At 41.4% G+C, this 22,896-nt stretch overlaps 1 protein-coding gene across 1 annotated transcript in view; it reads left to right on the top strand.

Moving 5' to 3' along the window:
• Positions 1–21,269, top strand: part of PPAT (phosphoribosyl pyrophosphate amidotransferase) — a gene marked incomplete in the record, with an annotated part of 1,466,229 nt that extends 1,444,960 nt beyond the window's left edge. Inside the window, 2 exon segments of the mRNA XM_044062494.1 lie at positions 20,271–20,516; positions 20,548–21,269. Coding sequence (XP_043918429.1) covers positions 20,271–20,467 — 197 coding nt within the window.
• Positions 21,270–22,896: the final 1,627 nt, after the last annotated feature.

Here is a 22,896-nt window from a genome sequence, read left to right as displayed (position 1 = left end):
AACATCATAGTAACGTATTGTTGGTGGACTGGCAATTTTCTGTTTCAAGACATTAAATACTCTTTAGTGTTGATCTGACCATGACCAGGCTATATCTTTGCTTGTCATTTCTCTAAACGATGCTGTGAGTTGGCTTAGATCTGGAATGAACTTGCCTAAATATTTGACCATCCCAAGTTTCTTGTAAGTCTTGAACATTGTCTGGAGCTGGCATCTGAAGAATTTGCTGTTTGCTTGGAAGGATCCGTTATAAACCTGAACTGGTAAACAAATGACCAACATAAGTAACTTCTCATAGCCTGAATTTACACTTCTGAGGATTCAGCTTAAGAGTCACTTCACATGCTCATTCCAGAATTTCTTGAGGTTTCTGTCATGTTCAACTTCACCTTTGCCTCCTACAAGAATATAATCTACTGTAATAGCACATGGATAACCAGAAACATTTTTTCCATTGCACGCTGAAAGGCTTCACTGGCAGAATTTATTGCAAATGGCATTCTCAGAAGTCTGTACCTCCCGAATGGTGTACCGAATGTGGTTAGCAGTGAAAATTTTCGATCAAGCAAAATTTGCCAAAATGAACTCTTTGCATATAACATAGAAAAAAACAGTGGCATTTGGCATGAGGGCAGCAACTTCCTCGACTGTGCGCATAGGATGATGAGGTCTTTTTAATGCTTTGTTCAAGTTTCTTGGATCATTGCATATTCTGATATCATCTGAGCTTTTCTTATGCGCTACGACCATGAAAGATTCCCATTCAGGTGGTTCTTCTACTGGAAAAAATACTCCTAACTGCACCATTTTGTCTAGCTCGGCTTTGACTCTTTACTGCATAGCTACTGCAGCTTTCCATGCTGGTCTGATAACTGGGCTGACCTCTGGGTTTAACTTCATGGAGTACACAACTGGAAGTTTGCTTAGTTTGTCTGTGAAAATATCAGCATACTTAGAAAAAAATAGTTTGGATGAAGCTGTTGACATTCAATCTTACATGATGGACCTCTTTGTTAAATGAAAGCAGTCCCATTTGCACACTGTCTCTGAGGTCTAATAATGACTGTATTGACTACATTTGTTTATTTTATTTATTTTACATTTGTTGACTGGGCTGGTCCAACTGGATATATGTCCATTTTCAGCAGAGGCCTGGGGAGAAAAGCTCCAATGAAAACAAATATTAGTTATTTTACGACTGATTTTAAAAATACAGGTACATCACAAATTATTAGCAATTATTTACAAACTGCAAGTCATAGCTGTTCTCAGCAGAATAACATGAAACACTAGTAAGCCTTCAGTTTGAATTTCTTCACCACCATAAGCAACAAGCTTCGCACACTTTGTCAAATTAAGTTGTTCTGCATCTCTTCCTCTAGCAAATGTTTCTGCTGACATAAGATTGCACTTTGAACCAGTACATACTTTGATCTCCGCTAGACTCCCATTAATCCAAACAGTACAAAAGATTTTGATCTTTGCTCATAAATCTACTGCATTGACTGTTTTATCAAGCAAAGGCACACCATCAACATGAAAAGTAGGGTTGCAGTTTTCTAATTGATCAACTTGCTTCTGTGTGTTCTCTATTAATAAAAGAATGTGCCTTGTTTGATTTACAAAACCTTTTGAATTTATTCCACTTATTGCAAGAATGGCACTGCTAAACAAAACCTAAGATTTTTTCTCGTTTGGGCTCATGATTACCACCACAATTATGACAGTTGACTGTGAGGCTGACTACAGGTTTTGTTGAGTCACCCCTGTGCTTTGCTGTGTGCACCATAGGCCTTATTGAAGTTGCTCTGGGTTTTGCTACAGAGACCACACCCTTTGGCCTGTATCTTCTAACCTGTTGCTGCATACTGTCTGCATTGGCTTTGGAAGGTAGTAGAAAGCTTGCTTTCTCATTTGTAAGCATACGTGTGTGCCTTTCTGTAAGCTGGTATAGCAGACAAATCTCAGTGGCCTTGTTTAACTGTAAATCAGTGTCTCGAAGCAAAATCTTTCTCACTGTGTCATTTTTACCACACACAAGCCTGTCTTTTATCAACTCATCCTTTAGATCACCAAATATGCATGTTTTATCCTTATTTCTCAAGTCGGTCATATATGCTGCAAAAATTTCACCAGGCTTTTGATCTCTAATAATAGTTGATTAAGTAGTATATCATAGTATGATAAGTGCCTTTCTATTGTAACATTTGTTTGGGGTTTACACATTTCTCTAAATTTACATTTTAAGCATTCAGGATCTTCCTGTGTTTCGGCTGGTACCGCAATATGGTGGTTCTCCCCATCCCCTGCAAACAGAGCAGGTGCATACACAAATGAACACTCTCTTTCAGTGGCTTCTGAACCAGCTAAGTTAAGCAGAATAAATGGCCTTTGTACATGCATCTTTGTCAGAAGATGCAGCCTGTATATAAAGATCGTATTCCTGATCAAAGATTCTCCAGTTCTAATATACCAAACACAAGTGATGCGGGTCTGCGAAATCCTTCTGCCATGCCAACAGATTATAGTAAAAAACAATGCAGTCTTGGCCCTTGTAATTGTGTACAAACATGCACATACACCAGGTACTTGTAATAATATTCAAATGCACAATAAACTCTTTGAAATACTGTACTTCATATGCAAATTACCCTTTAAGGATATCAGGTGTTTCACCTAAATGGCAATTCTGAATGTCCATGACTTTTTCTTTTAAGTCTATTTATGGATAATTTCAGGCCAATAAAGCCAAACCCTCTAGCTGTGGACATGCATGTTTTAGCCTTCTTATAGAAACTCAGAGTTGTCATACCCAACTGATATCCATAAACATTAGAGTGTCTACAGAATATCCCAACTTTTTGTCTTTTCGGCTTTTCCCGGTTAGTGGTCACCACAGCGGAACTCCGGTCCGCTAATGATTGGTAGTAGGTTTTCACGGTGCCGAGTTGCCAGCTTGACGCCCAACCTTCAACGAAGGCATGCCCATTCACGCATGTCTTTCAGAACGCCACTTGACCACGGGGAGGACATGTAGACTCCTCACAGAAGGCACTCCCCGCACTCCAGCCGATTATTGAACGGGAGAACCTCTTGCTGTGAGGCAACAACGCTACCGCTGCACCACCGCGGAATACAAACAAACTAAAACAATGAGTATAAAGGTCACACAGGAAAATCAATTGGTTTTCCTGTGTGACCTATATACTCATTGTTTTAGTTTGTTAATTATGAATATCAGTTGGGTATCACAACCCTGTGTTTCCAAAAGTCAAACATTCCTCTTATGCTATGCTGATGATGTCATAAGAAGGCAGAAATATGCATGTCCACAGCTAGTGGGTTTGGCTTTATTGGAAACACAAAAAACAAACTGGTGAAAGAACAGGAACCAATACTAAACCAAGACGACCTAACCACAAGCTCAAAAGTGTATGATAGATTTAATATAAAGCGCTTTTCGTCACTTTATATTATCTTACACTTTTGGGCTTGTGGTTAGGTCATCTTGGTTTAGTATTAGTTTGGCTTTATTGGCCTGAAATTGTTCATTAACAGACTTAAAAGTAAAAGAAAAAGTCATGGACATTCAGAATTGCCATTTAGCTGAAACACCTGATAATCCTTAAAAGGTTCATAGGTTCATAGGTTAGTACTAAGCTAACTGCCCTTGCGAGCCATTTAAGCCTAGCCAATTATCCCTTGTGAGACTCAAACCCTGCACCTTGCATTTGTAAGGCAAACACCTTAACCATTAGGCCACCCTCCCAACCTGTATGCGTATGTCCCATGTTGCCTCTGATACAAGAGGTTTAAAGAGTCATGCAATGGAAAGTCTAGTTTTGCTAGATTTTTCTTTTTGTATTTTTAATAAAATATTGTACTTTGCGAAATATTCTTTGAAATGACTATAATGTCCTTCAAGGATGCATCTGCAGTCATCACATATGGGTTGTCCTGCCTCAGGCAGCCCTTCGGTCGGCCGGATTCCAAAGTCTGGGTCCGACGACGGCTGATGTCGCCCCTTCCCCGACGTCAGAGTGCCTGGGGTATAAAAGCGTCAGCCGACGCCATCTTCCCCAGTCTTTCTTGCTGCGTGGTGCCCGAAGCAGAAGCAGTTCGCAAGTGCCGGTCGGCCAGCTACTGTAATTCAGCTAACGAAAACTTCAAAAGCTAAGTACCCCGTTGGGGACTCTTTCTTGCCTCAGCCGATGTCAGATAAAGTTAATAATTGCTTAACTTGTGGGAAACAAATACCTCATAAGGATTTCCACTCTTACTGCCTCCCCTGCCTAGGCCCAGACCATGACGTCTCGGCCTGTTCAGCCTGTGCTTCCTTCAACCGATGCACTCTTAGACGTCGGGCGGAGTTTGCAGAGGAATTTTTTGGGGCTAGTTTTTCATACAATATGCCGTTGGAGACTCCGACTTCACATTTAACAAAGAAACGGAAGGACAAGGACCGACACACGCGGGCCGCGGTTTCGGCTGAAACCACGGCCAGGCCTACCGCGAGTGTCTCGGTCTCGGCTGAAACAGAGTCCTTGGTACTTCCGACCCCCGAAACCGCTCAACCGACAACCTCGGCCCCGGAGGCCCCTGCTGAGTCGGTTATTGAATTTCCTTCAGAAACTGGTGTCTTGGAAACTTCCGACACCATTCCTCTAGACAAAACTACACCAGCACGTGGTGCAGCTAGGCCTCCTGCATCCATGTCCATAAAGGCATTCACCAGGGCTAAAGCTGCTAAACATACAAAAGCTATGCCTCCCAGGGTTATTCCTCAGGTACCCTCTACAAGTTTACAGATTCTAAGTTTAGCAGAGGACCTTATTTCCTTAATTAGGGGCTCTCAACCCCATCCGGACAGGGGCTCTCAACCTCCTCTAGACAAAAGGCCCAAGGTTGAGCCCACTGATCCCCACTCCTCAGAGGAGGCCTCTGATGGCTCTGCTCTCTTGGACTACCAGGAAGAGGCTTTTTTGGCCTACGAGGATTCTGATGCAGAGGAATCAATCCCCTCGGCCTCCCCTCCTGAAGAACTATCCTTCGGGGAGACCCTTCACACTATGAGAGAGCATTTCAAATGGCAGGGCCAGGAATTCTCTGATTCCAGGAAAAGATTAAGAACTTTTCTGCATTTACCTCAGCATAGACCTTTGGCTATTCCTCCTGTTTTGAATGTCATTGATGATGTGTACTCTGAGTCTAGCATAACCCCTGACACTCTTCCTCTGGCCCCTGTCAAACCCGATAGGTACTACAGGGTCCCGGACTCACATCTTTTTCTTTACAAGGCCCACTCTGCTGATCTAGAAACTATTTCCCAGGGCCCTAAAGGGGTTTCAGCTGCCACTACTAAAAATCCACTCCCCTCTGAAAGGGAGTCCAGGGCTTTAGAGAGATGGGGTAAAAAAGTGTATACTTTTGCTACTCTTTCTATGAGGGCATTAAATTGTCAATTTCATATGATACAGTACCAAGAGTATTTGTTAGATGAATTGCATAAGAAGCTGTCTTCACCTGAACCCCTAGATCGCAAATTACTTCAGGATCTGGTACATAACTCCCAGCAGGTTAGCAACCATTTCTTACAGTGTGGTTATGATGCATTGGAAGCTTCATGTAGGTCAGCTATGACAGGTGCAGTCATACGTGGGCATGCTTGGCTGAAGGAACAATCTCTGCCAGACCATGTTAAAGCTAAGCTTCTGGATGCTCCACTGGAAAAGCAAAAGTTATTTGGCTCCACTGCTCAGGAGGTCTTAAAGAAATTTGAGGAAAAGGCAAAATCTGTACAAACAGTCAAAGATTTTCTACAAGTCTAACCACCAAGATTCAACAGAAATTGGCCTACCAAGAATTGGTCCTTTCCGGACACAGAAAGATTTCAGAGAGGCAAGAACAGGCGTGCCAGAGGTAGAGGGCAAGCTAGAGGCTCCTACAGAGGACGTCAATGGCAGCCTCTCAACCAGAGAGGTAGTGCAGGACCTACAACTGCTGCACAAGGACAGACTCAATGACTTTGCTTTGACTCCGCCAACCAGGGCTCAATTAGAAGCACCTTTGGGCGGAAAGCTTTCTTTATTCTCAGAAAATTGGCACAGTATTACAAGAGACAAATGGACACTGCAAATAATAGACAAAGGATACAGGTTCCATTTTCACACATTGCCAAAAAGAAAAGGCATGCCAGACCTGCCACCAAATCAAAGGCAGAGGCTATGAAACAAATCTCCAACTTAATGCGAATGAAAGCTATAGAAAAGGTTCCTCTTTCAGAACAAGGCCAAGGATTTTATTCCAGACTATTCCTTGTTCCAAGAAAAGAAAATCAATGGAGGCCTATTCTCGACTTGTCCGCACTGAATACTTATCTCATTGTGCCAAAATTCAAAATGCTGACTCTACAGCAACTCCTTCCCATGCTGGGCAATGGGTCTTGGCTGGTGACTCTAGACCTCAAGGAGGCATACCTGCATGTCCCTATCAGACAAAGTTGCAGAAGACACCTCAGATTTCTTGCAGGTTCAGAGCATTATCAATTCTCAGCATTGCCCTTTGGCTTATCTACTGCGCCCAGAGTATTCACGAAATGCCTGGCATCAGTAATTGCACACTGCAGACTTCAGGGGATTCAAATATACCCATATCTGGACGACTGCCTTATACAAGCGGACAGCCAACAAACTTTGGTAAAGGACTTGAATTATGCCATCCACCTACTGCAGGCCTTGGGATATACAGTCAACATTCACAAATCAAGACTTGTTCCATCCCAAAGAATAACTTTTCTGGGTGCGAATCTAGACACAACCACCCAAATGGCTTTTCTCACAGAAGAAAAACAAAGACAACTACCAAATTACTTCAAGAATCTGACAAGACAAACTCAGCTGACTGCAAGGAAAATCCTGCAGGCCCTGGGTTACATGGCATCTTGCATTTTTCTCATTCCACAAGCAAGGCTGTATATGAGGAAACTACAATGGTACCTAAGGAGTTTATGGACTCAGCACAGTCACAGCTTAGAAACTTTGATCCCACTCATTCCATGCCTCCAAAAGGAATTTCTGTGGTGGGCTCAAGCAAGCCAGTCAGACAGAGGTCTGCCCTTCAGCAAGCCAATAGCCAGCCAAACAATTACAACGGACGCTTCAGACCACGGTTGGGGAGCACACATGGAGGGCAGATGTATTCAAGGACTATGGTCACAAAAGGAGCTACGCATGCACATAAACCAAAAGGAAATGCTGGCAGTGATACATGCAGTCGAGGCCTTCAAACTCTTTCTGCATCAAGGCCACCTACTAATAAGGACAGACAACACCACAGTTATATGGTACATAAACAAGCAAGGAGGCACCCATTCCTACCCTCTTTGCAGACTGGAAATGAATCTATGGGAACTTTCCTTGAAACTCAATATAGACCTGCAATCCCAGTTTGTGCCAGGAAAAGACAATATACTGGCGGACAGCTTAAGCAGAAATATCATGGATGCACATGAATGGATGCTGCACCCAGACATCTTCCTACAGATAACACAATCATGGGGAAGGCCAGACATAGATCTTTTTGCCTCCCCCCACAATCATCAGCTGAAGAAATTCTGCTCAAGGACATACCACCCACAAGCATGGAAAGTGTACAGCTTTCTTTCAGCTGGAGAACTCTAACAGTGTATGCATTTTCACCTCTTCCATTAATGACCAAGGTCTTACTGAAGATCAAGACAGAGCAGCCAAAAGTGATTCTGATAGCTCCGGACTGGCCAAGACAGCACTGGTACCCACTGTTAAAGAGCATGTCACGCACGAAACCATGGCCTCTTCCTCAATGGCCACGTCTCCTGACACAGCACAATTACAAAACTCTGCATTCCAACCTGAAAACCTTGCAACTAACAGCCTGGAAAATACCTTGACTCCTCCTCAGGATAAGCTATCCAAGAGAGTGAAGGATATCATCATGGAAGCTCGCCGGCCTTCCACAAGAAAGGCATATTCAGCAAAATGGAAAAGATTTCACACTTGGAGCACCACAAAGGGCCTAGATGCGACAGTGATGAACATGGCACATATCTGGGAATACTTGGCAGAAATGCTCCACAATGGCCTGTCTTACTCTTCCATTAAAATTCATGCTTCAGCAATTTCAGCAGAGTACAATACTGATCCACCTGTCTTTTCTCATCCTCTCCTAAGACAGTTTCTAAGAGGAATTAAAAACATCAATCCTCCAAGGAAACCTCCAGTGCCTACTTGGGACCTTAACTTTGTGTTGGAAAAACTAACTCTGCCTCCCTTTGAACCAGCAGCATCTGCAGAACTACAGTTCCTGTCTTGGAAGACCGCCTTCCTTCTGGCCATAACCTCAGCAAGAAGAGTATCTGAGTTACAGGCCCTCATGGCAGTACAGCCATTTCTTATTTTTCATCAGGACAGAGTCTCATTGAGAACCAGTCCTTCATTTATGCCAAAGGTGGTATCCAGGGTCTCATTAAACCAAGCTATTCACCTGCCTACCTTCTTTCCAAATCCACAAAACAAAGGGGAGAAACTTCTGCACACCCTGGACATACACAGACAGTTGTGCTACTACTTGGACAGAACTAAAAGCTACAGAAAAACTGACCAGCTGTTGGTAGCATATGCTGCTGGTGCACAAGGATAAGCAATTTCCAAACAGACAATTTCAAAATGGATAGGGAATTGCATTCGTTTTTGTTATTCCTTTCATGGAAAAACTGTGCCAGCTAACATTAGACCTCATTCCACCAGAGCCACAGCCACCTCCACAGCCTTCTTAAGAGGGGTGGCTACCAAGGACATTTTAGAAGCTGCTACATGGAGCTCCATGCATACATTTTCCAAGCATTACAATTTACCTTTATATTCCAGATCCAGAGCAGGCTTTGCTACGGCAGTCCTGCAGGGCATTTTAGCTACACCATCCTTTACATAGATCCTCCACCCCCAGTTTGGCTGTGGTATTCTACCCATATGTGATGACTGCAGATGCATCCTTGAAGGACATAGTACAGTTTTGTACCTACCATAAATGTAGATGTCCGATAGGTATGCATCTGCAGTCAGGTTTACCCTCCCTCCTTCCCCTCTTTGGTATTTATTGGGTATTTTTCCCTCTCATAGCTAGCTGGGGTTATCCATTATGGTGTATTTGTTTTATATATATATATATATATATATACATGTATATATATACATATACATATATACATATACATATATACATATACATATATATATATATATATATACATATATATTTCTGTGCATGTTTGGAATTTATTGCATTTCTCCAAATTTAGCCTTCCTTTGAGGGCACCTGGCATCTGGGGCAAGAAACACTGAGGAAGATGGCGTCAGTTGACGCTTTTATACCCCAGGCGCTCTGACGTCGGGGAAGGGGCGACATCAGCCGACGCCGGACCCAGACTTTGGAATCCGGCCGACCGAAGGGCTGCCTGAGGCAGGACAACCCACATGTGATGACTGCAGATGCATACCTATCGGACATCTACATTTATGGTAGGTACAAAACTGTACTTTTTGCGAAACAACTGCACTAGAATACTGCACACAGTTGCCAACACTTTGCACACTTCTGGTATTTCATATAGCTTTAGTTGATACGAAAAGTAGAGCATAACAAAAAATACAGTTTCCCAAACATTTTATGTGATTCTGATACTGTTTCAAACATTTTCTTAATTATTTTGAATATTTTTATCAATATGTCGCAGTTTCGGACATTTCATTTAATAAGAAATTTGTTTTGAGCGTTCTGAGTGCTTCATTTTATATTTGTAGCGAAAGAAATCATTTAAGCAAATTTTATTACCTGGAAATCCGTTTCTGACTTGTTTGAAAGTCGTTTGAACAGTAGGGATGATCCACTTCTGTATATTCCTCCATTTCTAATTGGTTGCCTCATGGTTGTGACTCTTAATCCTATTCTGTCACCATGTCACTCATCTTGTACATCTGAATAAGATGAAGAGGCTTGGGTGTTTAAGTAGTTTATTACATACAAACACATCAGGCTGGATGGCAGGAACATTAAACTTAAATGAACGAACTGACTGACTACTGCATACATACATACATACATGCTATCACTCTGGCTGATCACTCAAAATGACAGTCTTGCTTGCACGCGCTCAGTACTTATATGCACGCGCCCACTGACTGGAATGCTTCTTAAAGGTATATCACACACTCTGATCTACAAGGCTGATCTCACATGCACCTGAAGGTGCCTCAAGGGCAGTGGGTTCAGGCATTTTCAGCAGGAGACATGCTTAGATGTGATTGTGTGATTTTGCGGAGCATTTCAAGTCATTGTTTGTCAATGCAGTCTTTGACAGCAGTTCATTGTTTGGCTCAAAAGTGAGGGACACACTCTCCAGGTGAGAAAAGGATGGAAAGACTCTCTCTGCACTGGATATATGTTTTTTGACCCCTCAAAGACCCTTTTCTAGGAATCAATGTGGCAAGGACAACTGGATGTGCTCGATAGATCTTCAGGATGCATATTGCCACATAAAAATAAACAGACAGTCTAGAAGGTATTTACACTACTGGCTGGGAGCCAGTCATTTTCAGTTCAGGGCACTACCCTCTCGCCACAGCCCCCGGGGTGTTCACCAGATGCGTGGCAGTTGTAGCAGCTCACTTGAGACTCAGGGATTCCGGGTGTTTCCATACTTGGACGACTGGCACATTACCGCCCTGACCAGGCATCCACTAATAAGAGCGAGAGATCAGGTACTCCAGACTTGTCATCTGGGAATAACCATAAACTGCAGCAAGTTTCAGTTGCGACCAACTCAAACATTGGAATTCATAGGAGCTTTTTAACGCAGGTATCAGTGTAGCTTATTTTCTTTCAAGAGTGCAGACCATCAGATTCCAGGTCAGGAAAATAATTTGTAGTACTAAGTATGAAACTTTCAACTCGACTGATCCTGCAAGCCTTGGGGTCAATGTCAGAGGCCATCATTTTAGTTCCTCTAGCAAAATTTCATTTGAGAATTCTTCAGTGGATGTTAGCAACACAGTGGTCAATTCTTTATCAACGCATGTCAGCACAAATAAGAATCACTCAGGCATGCAAGAGATGCCTTTGGTGGTGGATTTGATCAGATTAGGTTCTGCAAGGCCATCCTTTCATCCTCCCTCAGCCCAAACCTATAGTGTCCACAGATAGTTCTCAAATTGGATGGAGGGGCATTTCCTGGGTAAAACAGTCCAAGGCACTTGGTCCCCCGAAGAAGCCACGTATTCATATCAATGTTCTAGGAATGAGAGCAGTGTTGTAGGCATTCCAAGACTTTCTCCCTTTCTTGTTCCAGACAGACATGTCAGTAGTTTGGTATATCAACAAACAAGGGGGGGAACCAGGTCTTATCCCTTGTGTTGAGAAGCCCTCAGAGTGTGGCAATGGGCAATTTCTTCCAAACGCTTTCTGATAGCAGTGCACATTCCGGGGAAGTCCAATGTGATAGCAGATAAACTGAGTAGGTCCATTCTATTGCCTCATGAGTGGTCTGTCGAAAGGAGAATGACAGATGTGTTTTTCCATCAAATGGAGCCAGCCTTGCCACAATCTTTTTGTACATCTCCTAAACAGAAAGTGCAGTAGCTTCTTTGCCCTGATCCCTCCACCAGGGGAATCGCCAAGGGATGCCCTACTCCAGGACTGGTCCCTGGTCTTCTCTGTGCCTACCCCCCCCAACTCACGTAATTCCCAAATTCCTACAGAAAGCTGCCCAGTTGAAGAGCAAAGTCATTCTCATTGCACCTTACTGGCCTTGACCTATTTTGTTCCCCTTCCTGTGGTCTCATCTACTTTACACACCTTGGAATTTGGATCCGATTCCCGGCCTCCTGTCTCATCTGGATATCTCAAACCTGAAGCCAACAGTGTAATTTCTCCAGTTACTTTAATAGCCAGACATCTGATGCTCTCTTCCCCTGTCCATCACATACTATCATCTTCAAATATGGCTTCTACAAGAAATCTTTCAAATTTCAAATAAATGGAAAAGGTTCATTTTTTGGGCACAGCAGAAACACATTGACCCTTTCTCAGTCCCTATACAAAGTGTTCTTGAATTTTTTACAGCAATTTTTAATGAGGGAGTTAGCTGCTCAGCAGTTAAAGTTCATTTAGCAGCAATTTCTAATTTTCATGCTGGATTTGAGAATTCTTCCTTGGCTTCATCTAGCTTTGTAAAGTGTTTTTGAGAGGCACACTCCTGCTTAGACCTCCATATAATGATCCTACTCCACTATGGGATTTAAATTTGCGCAGTCCGGGTCTGAGCTGTCTGCAAACGGCTAAAGTTAACTTTGAGTATGTGTCTACCTGTTTGAGCCAATATTCATTTTCCCCTGGAGAGCATTCTGCTTTGGCTTGTAAGCACCCCCCCACACACACACACACACTCATCATCCACTTTCTCTCTTATTCCCTTCTGCTAGCAAATAGTATCCATAACTGATCAATACTGTGTGTTTGTTAATTTAAACTGAGACCACAGTATCCTACTGATACAAGGTTATCCTGTTTTTCCACCTGAGAAATGGTTAAGAAATGACTTACAGTTTCAGAGCAGTCCTTGGTCAATTCTGATTGTTTCTTAAACACAAACTTGTCTTTGCTTTGGCTCATTAGCAGTAGTACAAAAGAACTGCCTGCTCACACCCTTGTTCTCCCCCTCCCCCTTCCCTGTTTATTACCTTAAGCCAATCCCAAAGTTAATAAATATTACCTGTGGCAGGCACCATTTTTAAAACTACAACCACCCTTTGTCAATATCATATGTTCATTTATCAGTTTACTCTGTTACCTGATAGTTGCTCTTATGAGGGGGCTGGAAACAAACAGGGTCTGTACCTGCTTCGCTCCCCACCCTGCCCCCTATTACCTACCACCCCCAGTGGTCCTACCTTTATTACACTTACAAACCCCTCCCATCTTTCCAATAGCCAACCACAGCGCTAACCCAACACTACCTCCTCCATCTTCCCACTACTATCACACCTCCTCAACTAACATGTACAAGTATACCTTACCTATGCTCACTGCATGCACTCTCCTTGCATATATTACAATCTACCAAAGCTCCATCATTCCCCCCATTCAACCACTACCACTGTACTACTACTCACACCACCACTCATGTCTCACCCTCACTCAGCTCCCCTCCCACCATCTCAAGAACCATCCCTATGCACCCCCCACATATTCTACCAACTATATTACTCAAACATAAAGCATCCCTACAACCCCCCCCCCCACTGTACCTATTACCCAGAGAGCACAATCATAAAGTTTCCCTAATAAACAAACACATTCAAAAACTGAGAAAACTAATAACCTCATGCATGTCAAAACTAGCCCTAAGTGGAGACATCCACCCCAACCCTGGTCCTACCATCTCCAACCCCAAGCCTCATAATCAGACTAGAAACCACAACTTTTCCCATATCACAGCCAATAGAAAGCCAAGTGACTTCCTTCTACTAAGCCTAAATATTAGAAGTATATCCAACAAAGTCCATGAACTCCATGCCACATTAGACTTGCACTCCCCAGATATAGTCATCCTGACAGAAACCTGGCTAAAACCTCACATTACCAGTGAGTGAATACTCCCTACCGGTTACAGCATAATAAGAGTAGACCCGCTAAACAAGAAAGGAGATGGTGTAGCTATAATATTTAAACAGCATCTAAACATCCAGATCTTAAAATCATCAGGTCCACAAATAGGCAATGAAGAAATAATATATACCAATCTCAAAATAAACCAAAACAAAACCATCAACATAATTGGATGCTACTTCCCACCTGGCCAAAACATCCCTCCACTAGAAAACCTCCTCAGCTGGTCTACCCACCGTCTCCCCCAAGAAACTATAATTTTAGGTGATTTTAATATTGACTGGCAATCCTGTTCTGGCAACCATCCAACCCATCATGTAAACCTTCATGGCTTCACCCAAGTAGTCCAGTCGCCAACCAGGATAAATAAAAACTCCAGCAAGCACACTACCCTAGATTGGATACTAGTCAATAAGAGCCCCCAGTCATATATAACAGGCTGCTTATCAGATAGCCTCAGTGATCACTCCCCAACATCCCTACTTAAAAAATACCTATACCAAGCTAAACCTGTCATCTACCGTTAAATACATAAAAAACTAAACTTTAACCCACTCACATTCATCTAATCCCTCAAAGAATGTAACTGGCATCCTCTAAAGTACGTCAGTCTTGATGACGCAGTTGAATTTTTTAATACTGCCTTCCTGAGCATCCTTAATTACCATGCCCCCATAAGACTTTCCAGAACCAAAGCACAACCCTCCCCATGGCTACAGAAAACCACTTAGTCAGAAATGAAAAACAGAGATAGAGCCTGGGAGCACTGGTGCAAAACCAAAACCCCTCAACTAGGCAGAAATTCCTAGAACTACGCAATAGAGTCAAAAAGCAAATAAAACAGGAAAAATTCCAATACCACCAGTTTGCCCTAGACTCCTCCCAACACAGCCCCAAACAATTCTGGTCCTCCATAAACTCCATTGTCCACCCAGGTAAAGTCAGTACCCCTCCTCCTAACATCCCTCACTCCTCTGAAAATATTGCTACCTCAACACACACTTCACACAAACCATACTGTCACTAGCTAAACAACACAACCCCCCTCCCCTCCAACCCACACCTTCAACTAGCAATCTCCCCACTGCCTTCTCTTTTTCTCCTGTACCTACCTCCAACATAAAAAAAACTCTTAACTAAACTTAAGCCTACCAAATTAGCAGCAGACAACCTCCCAAGTGAATACCTACAAATCGCAACTGATGCTCTGGCCTGCCCAGTATCCATCTTGATTAACCGATCTCTGTCAGAAAGTTACGTTCCCACACTGTGGAAAGTATCACATTAATTCCCCTCCACAAAGGCGGCCCCTCCACAGAACTAACCAATTACCGCCCCATAGCTATTCTCTCTCCACTCTCCAAAATACTAGAGAGATGCATACACTCTCAGGTCTCAGACTACCTCCTTACTAACCACCTCCTTTCCAGTACTCAGCATGGTTTCTGACCAAACCATAGCACCACTACTGCCTTACTCTCCTTTACTAACACTATCCTTTAGCATAAAAACAATGGCGATCTCTCCTCTGCTACTTTCCTAGACCTATCTAAAACATTTGACATGGTCCCACACAAACAACTCATCTCTGTCCTCAATAACTTATCTTTCTCTCAATCAGTCACCAACTGGCTTCAGAGTTACCTGTCTGACCGCCAACAATCCGTTGTATGGCAGAATGACATATCTCCCCAACTACCTGTCTCTGTAGAGGTTCCCCAAGGATCCATCCTTAGACCCCTACTCTTCTCACCAATAATCTAGCCTCTGCCACCAAACATGGCACGCTCATACAATACGCAGATGACTCAACCATCATCTGCTCAGCCCAGTCCCTATCCAAACTGCAAAACGTCACACAGGAAGCCTTTTCCTCTGTTGAAACTTGGTTATCCGATGCCCAATTAATACTCAACCCAAACAAAACTAAACTACTCATCTTCCAACCCACCAACCATACTCAAAACAACATCACAGCAAAAAGACAACACCACTATATACCCAACAGAACACACCAAATTGCTAGGAGTGGAAATAGACAATAAACTAAAATTTGACATTCACATATCCATGACCATAAAAAAAGTCCACAAAAAACTAGGAGCGTTATACAGAAATAAGCAACTTCTCACCAAAGCAGCAAAGATTTCAATAGCAAATTCCCACCTCATCTCCACCGTACTTTATGCCTCTCTAATATATACCAAACTAAGGCAATGCAATCTAAACAAGCTAGAGACCTGCTACAACAAAATCACCATATTTGCCACAAGGGCATCCTACCATAGTCACCAGTGTCTCTCACTTGCTGAACTGGGCTGGCTTGAACTCCCTCACCTCTTTCAATGGTATCAACTCTACAACCCACAAACTAGTAAACCATCCACTAAATGTCCCATCCCTCCAGAATCTACTACAACCCTATCGCACCACCAGACCACTAAGATCCAGCAACAAAAATCACTTGCAGATCACTAAAGCCAATAACTCTGCTGGTGAAGCACTATTCTGTTGTGCTATAGCCAAATTATGGAACTTCAAAACTTTCCTAAAAGTGCACCTAAAAACATGCTGGCTATGCCCTTGCAACTCGCACTCTAATATCACTCACCCCATCCAACCGCTACCTTTCTTTCCACCCCACTAACTACCTTGATTATAGCACGCTCAGATGCTCATGAGCCTAGTACTTAGTATACAGCAGAAACTTCTTATTGTAACATTTGTTAATGTCTGTTATGTACTTCGCAGATAAAGATTCTAGTTGTCTACTGATGTACTGTGTTCTTCATCTGTAAATATGTTTGTAATTAATTGCTATGTTAAATTGTTAATCGCTATGTAATCCAATGTAACTACTGTCTGTTTATTTTAACTGTGGAGCTTTTCTCCCTGGGCCTCTGCTGAAAATGGACCTACGTCCGTTTGGACACTCCCGGTTAACAAATGTAAATAAATAAATAAAATAAATAAGTAAATTTGGTGCTGCAGGCCTTAATTCATTCTCCCTTTGAACCAACAGCCAAATGTGATATTAAATTTCTGACCTCGAAAACTATCTTTCTAGTGGCCATTACCTCTGTTAGAAGTTTTTCAGAACTTCAAGCATTGTCCTCTAAAATTCCTACTTGACTTTTCATAAGGCTAGAGTAACATTACATACCAACTCTTCTTTCCTTCCTAAGGTGATATCGGAATCCAATATTAACCAGTCTATTAATCTGCCAGTCTTATTTTCAAAATTTACAAACAAAGGTGAATATATATTACATGTATTGGATGTCTCAGACAATTTTTACATACATAGAACAAAGATATAAGAAAGACAGATCAATTGTTTGTGTCCTTTGCAGGTTCTAAATTGTTAAAGTCAGTTGCAAAGGTGACTGTAGCCAGATGGCTGACAGATTGTATATCATTTATCTACAACAAGCTGGGTTTATCCATACCAAAACCTGTAAGAACTTATTTATCTAGATTCATGGCAACTTCTTCAGTGTTTCTCTCTAGGGCTTTCATGGATGACATATGTGCAGCTGCAACTTGGGCCAAGCCTCACACCTTTGTTATGCATTACAAAGATTTGGTCTCAAGAGGAAGAGCAGCCTTTGGCTCAGCTGTGCTCAGGAATATCCTTCTTTAGTGTCCACCTGGGGATTTAGGTAGCTGGGGACTCTGTCCCAACAGTTGAATATAAACTTAAATGAAAACTGGCAATATCTGATAAAGAAGTTAAGTACTTAACATAACATTCCATCTGCGTTGTCCATTTTCATTCTTTCTCAACTCCCCACCCACCAACCCCCAACCTTTTTTCACAGTGAATTTCTGGAAGAACGGGAGATTATAAGGACACCAGTGTCCTTCACGTTGAGCCCTAGATATGGCTTATTCTGTTAGGATTTTTGTAGTAGTTCTTTCTACTTTATGTAAAACAGCAAACAAGATTTGAGTTTTGTTAGATGTTGGTGCATTATGGGTAAGGGAGGGACTCAGAGTTTTTTGGTGGCCATGAGCTATAATAATGGTCGAGTCGGATCCGAGGATCCAACAGTTGAGGAAGAATGAAAATGGACAACACAGATGTAACGTTATGGTAAATACTTAACTTCTTGTTTCTTTTGCATAATGGCCAACAGCCTTGCACATCCTACACATTTGATTTTTGAGTGTGGCACTTTTCTGCTCATTTGTTGGTATATGTCATCTTAGACATCGTGCTTGAATGCAATGTCTTGCCCCTTTCAATGTTATTTTTATCCTTTTCATCTGTCTCCTCTTTATTTTTAGGTTTTGTGCTAATTTTACATACTTCCATACCATCAGTTAGTCATTTTGATTGCAACTAGAGTACACCTGCATGACTTTCTCAAAATCTTGACCAGTCTTTCCTAAAATCTGTGACTTTTTATCAACAAAGTGGTGGTTTTATAGTCAGCAAATAGTAGCAGCTATTAAAATCCTGGGCATTTTTTATTTCAGCATATGTTTGTTAATTTACCAAAAAACAATTGATGAGTCACTTTATATGGGGAGCACAGGCTAGAAGTAGAGACTCTGAAAACATTTTTGTATCATGTTGTGAATTATTTTTTTTATATACAGGAAAGTAAATCTGCACATGTGGTTAGATTATGGCAGTGGAAGAAAATGTGTTGCAGGTTCTAATTAAAATTTACATAGAACATCTGAGAACCTTACACAGATTGGACTTAGACTTCTGTCTGGAAAACTGATAATTTTGATGAGAAAGAGGAAAGACTTGAGTAGATGACTTCTCTTATCTTGATATGTTTACCAATTCAACATTCACTGGTCTTTTGAATTAAATAGACTGATCTGGAGCAAGCAGCAAATCAGAGACATAGAGTGTACCAAGATGGAGATCAAAGCAAAAGATAGAGTTTATAGAATGTGTAAAAGCACTTGAGATTCCTTGTGTCCAGGAAATTTTGCTGTTTCATAATTTACCCAGTGTTTGGGATACTTTATTTTAGATCATTAGTCAGAAAGAAACTAATTTTGGCCACTTTAAGGGTGGTCTTCTACGTAAGATTACTTTGATCATATAGTTTTAATTTTGGATGTTTTTTTGAGAGCTTCTTTATTTGCCACTTTTGTTGGAGTTAGAGGCAAGGGTTGACTTAGGAAACATGCTGCTATTTGATGTACCAATACTGAAGTTCTATATGTCGAGAGTCTGGGCTCTGACAATTGCCTATACCTATTAAAGGCTGTCTGGCCCCCATGTTTTGACAGTGGTTGGCATCACAGCCAGCTATTTAGGAGGCCCTGTCTTTTGGTAAGTATGGGGCGGCCGCGGTGGTGCAGCGGTTAACGTTGCAGCCTCACAGCAAGAGGTTTTCTGGTTCGATCCTCGGCTGGGGGCGCCTTCTGTGTGGAGTCTGCATGTCCTCCCTCTGGTCGTGTGGGTTTTCTCCGGGTGTTCCAGTTTCCTCCCACATCCCAAAGACATGCTGTAGGTGAATTGGACACTCTAAATTGGCCCTAGGCATGAGTGCTTGCCTTCTGTGGAAGGTTGGGCACTGGGCTGGCAACTTGACACCGTAAAACTTCACTGACAATCATGAGTGGACAGGGGATCCGCTGTGGCGACTCCTAACCGGGAAAAGCTGAAAGAAGAAGAAGTCTTTTGATAAGTGTTCCATAATCTAGATGGCAACAGATTATAGTGAAGACATGAAAGGATTCTTTTGTGTAATGAAGTGGTAAGTACCACATCTTGCTATATTTTTGTGGGTATTAATTTGATGCAGTTATAAATTTGCAGGGCTACTGCTTTCAGGTTTAACACATTTCATATAAATTGGAATGCTTAATCTGCAGTAAAATACTCAGGGCCATATTCCAAGAGAGTTGCTGTCAGTGTAAATCTGTCCAGATTCTGAAAGACCTGCCGTCAGTGTAAGTGAATTACTTCAGTGTAAGCCCTATCAGTAAACAGGCTTAGTATGGGAACCAGATTCCAAAACACCTGCTGTCAGTATAAGTGGTCACTTACACTGAGAGTAAGTCTTTTGGAATTGGTGCCTAGGTATTTTAAAAGTACACTGAACTTAACTGGTGGGTCCTGTCCTCTAAAGTTGAGTATATTTTATGACAATAATTATCAGAAAAGCAGCTCAGATGCTTGGAATTATCAGGAGCAAGCCATCTATTCAAATGTTCTGGCAGATGAGGAAGATGTTTGGAAAGAGTAAAGATGACGAGAATGTGACAGAATACATTTGTTAGCTATTTATTCATTTATTTTACTTGCTATTTAGTTTTGAGGGAAGTTGTACATTTATCGGCTTTAAAAAATATTCCATGTAAAAATAAGGGAAAGTTGTATAACTTTAGAAGCTTATTGTGGAGACTGCTAGAAATAATTTCAAATGCTTCCATCTCATTAGATAATTATTAACGTGGATGTGTATTAACACAGTGACACGTTCAGATCTACAGCTACTGTCCTGCAGTTGTTGGAGCAAATTAAAGTACTGACAAAAAGGATTGTTATTTTTTAATGTCACGTATTCATTTTTATTTTATTTTTTTTTATTGCACAGGAGCAAACAGTGTGGTTTATCTCTCTGTTAATGGGCTAGTGTCAGCTGTGCAGAATGGTATCAAAGACAAACAGGATAAAGAAAGTGTGAAAGAAACGTTGGATCACCACTTAGTAGTCAACAGAAAATGTTCCGAAACATTTGGCCATTGTACAGCCTGCTTAACTGGAAAATACCCTGTGAAACTTGATTGGTGATTGCCCACAATGTCTACAGCACTGAGCAGTCCTTAGGGTAATCATGCAGATGGTAACAAGGTTGTTCTTGTGATCTGATGTCAGTTTCTGGACTGTAACTGCTTGTTTATCACCTGGTAATTGGCTGATATCATCAGCTTCCCCTCGAACTAAGTTGATAAACCCAGTACTTCTGCCTTAACACTCAGAGTTGCAACTATGAGAGAGAGAGAACGAGATTGAGATCTGTTTGCAAAATGCCAGTTTCTGACAGACCTACTGGTGTGCAAGAAATGTGTCTGAATTTTGTACTCTAATGTACACCTGATGGAGGTGACTGTAGGAGTCCAGAATAAATTGTTACTTTCTACAGACCCTGTTGTCTTTTTTAGGAAGAATGATATTAATTCTCAAGTTACTTTGGTAGAAGGATTTGACCAGTATTTCTTTTATGTATCACAACTGAGCATTTTTAACCAACAGACTTATGTATTTTTCTAAAACATGATCAACAACCTGACATTATTGCATACATTTTGTATAAGGAGCTGGATCTTCATGAACAGGACGGCTCTCTGTCAGGTTCAAGTCTGTTGAAGAATACTGTGGAAGCTTCATTTTACCATTTGCTTTTTTAAATATGGATATGGAGAATTTTTTGTTTGTTTGTTTCATGGACTTTATTTTGTAATATTTGGTAATAACGTGTGATACTGAAAAAAAAATCAGTAAATATTTTGAAATAAACTGTAGCACTGAAAAAGATCAGTAAATGTTTGTGATAACATTTTTCCATAAACATTTGAAATTATTTTTTACCTCATTTTTCGTTATTTGTTGTATTTTATTAAGGTCTGAGTTGTTTCCTGCATACTTTAATAAGTATTATCTCTACTTTGTAAATGTTACACTGGAGAATACTTGCACAATGCTTCTTTAGGCATTTTTGGGGAATGCATTTAAAACACTCGTGATATCTCAGGGCAAGTTTAGATCCTCTGGTAATAAACATTTTATTTTGGAATGTCAGATATTTTGTGTTCTATACTTTTGTAAGTGTGTGTGTGTGTGTGTGTGTTTTGTGTTGTAATGCTGCCCAAATCTTGCTGTTTTCTGCCAATGTTTTTACTGTTGTGGACCTCTCTAAAACTGAGGCTTCAAATCACCTTAAATGATCTGCTACCCAGATTGTACAGTTTTTGGATGGTATCACAAAGCAACAGATTTTCCGTCGTATCTATGATTTTTCTATCCTTCATTGTCTTTCTGCTCGTAATTTGTCTTGAAATAAGTGTACAGTAGACTGATTTTTACTTTTTTTTTTTTTTTTTTTCATTTTCACATTATGATGCTAAACTTTATGTTGAAACATGATTGTGCTGTGACATTAATGACTTCAGATGATGTACTGAATGTTAGAAAATATGTCTTGGGCGAAAACCTATGAACTGCCCTCTATTGCCATCAAAACATGGTTGCTGTTTATAGCTTGGTAGCTTGATTCATGACAAAGACAGTTTACTTACTAGATATGTGTGTGTTTGTGGATGTGGTAACCAGATTTCAGCAGCTTTTGATAAAGACTGCTTTTACATTTTTACTTTTATCACTACTTCCTTGGGGGACTGTTTTAGAGTTTCTTTTTAATAGAGCTTGATAGTGAAAATGATGTTCTCATAGGTTCATAGATGTTTACTAGGCTAACAACCACAAGGGCCTTTTTAAGCCTAGCCATGCATCCCAAATCTCTGACAAGTTCTGATACCCTTGAATAAGTGTAAGCAGGGACTTGGGAGATGAACCATTTACAGGTTGCTTGTGTCCATTAGAGACATAGGTGCCAAACCAGGGATGAATTTCCTGTTCCCCATCCAATTGTCCAGGTTGTACTTGAGTTGGGTTAAGGAGGAACTCTGCTTCACATGGATGCAGACCTTGTTCCAGAGAAAGGGTAATCTCTAGGATACGTACTTCTTTCCAGCAGGTCCTATTTATATCACAGGTAAGGTTTATGTCTTTAGAACAGGTAATTCTGGTGCTGTTTGTTTTGCGGATTTGCAGAAGGTCCATCAGAGTGGGGTCTGACAATGCCTTGTACGCCAGGCATAGATCTTTCCTCAAAAGCCTGTAGGAGACAACAATACAGGGATAGAGCCTTGAGGCGATCTGCATAGGACATTTTACTTAGGCCCTGTATTCCTTTAGTGAAGAACCTCTGAGGAATTTCCATTTGTTGGATATGCCTGGTAGGTACATACCAAAGGGGGCATTGTACTCAGTGATAGGTCTGATGAATGCCAAATACAGTGGAACAATGACTTCCTTGGACTTAGATGCCATAACCTTTGTTTATAAGTTGCGCAACATAGAATGATTGCCTCAGTTACTGTAGATACGTGGTGGTCAATTTTAGACCACTAACTATGTGTGTCCCTAAGTCCCTGACTACT

The sequence above is a fragment of the Protopterus annectens genome, chromosome 2.part1 (genome assembly GCF_019279795.1).
Source record: "Protopterus annectens isolate FY-2018-M chromosome 2.part1, PAN1.0, whole genome shotgun sequence".
NCBI classification, from domain to species: domain Eukaryota; kingdom Metazoa; phylum Chordata; order Ceratodontiformes; family Protopteridae; genus Protopterus; species Protopterus annectens.
The sequence above is the reverse complement of the archived record's forward strand: the minus strand, read 5'-3'. Positions and strand labels throughout refer to the sequence as shown.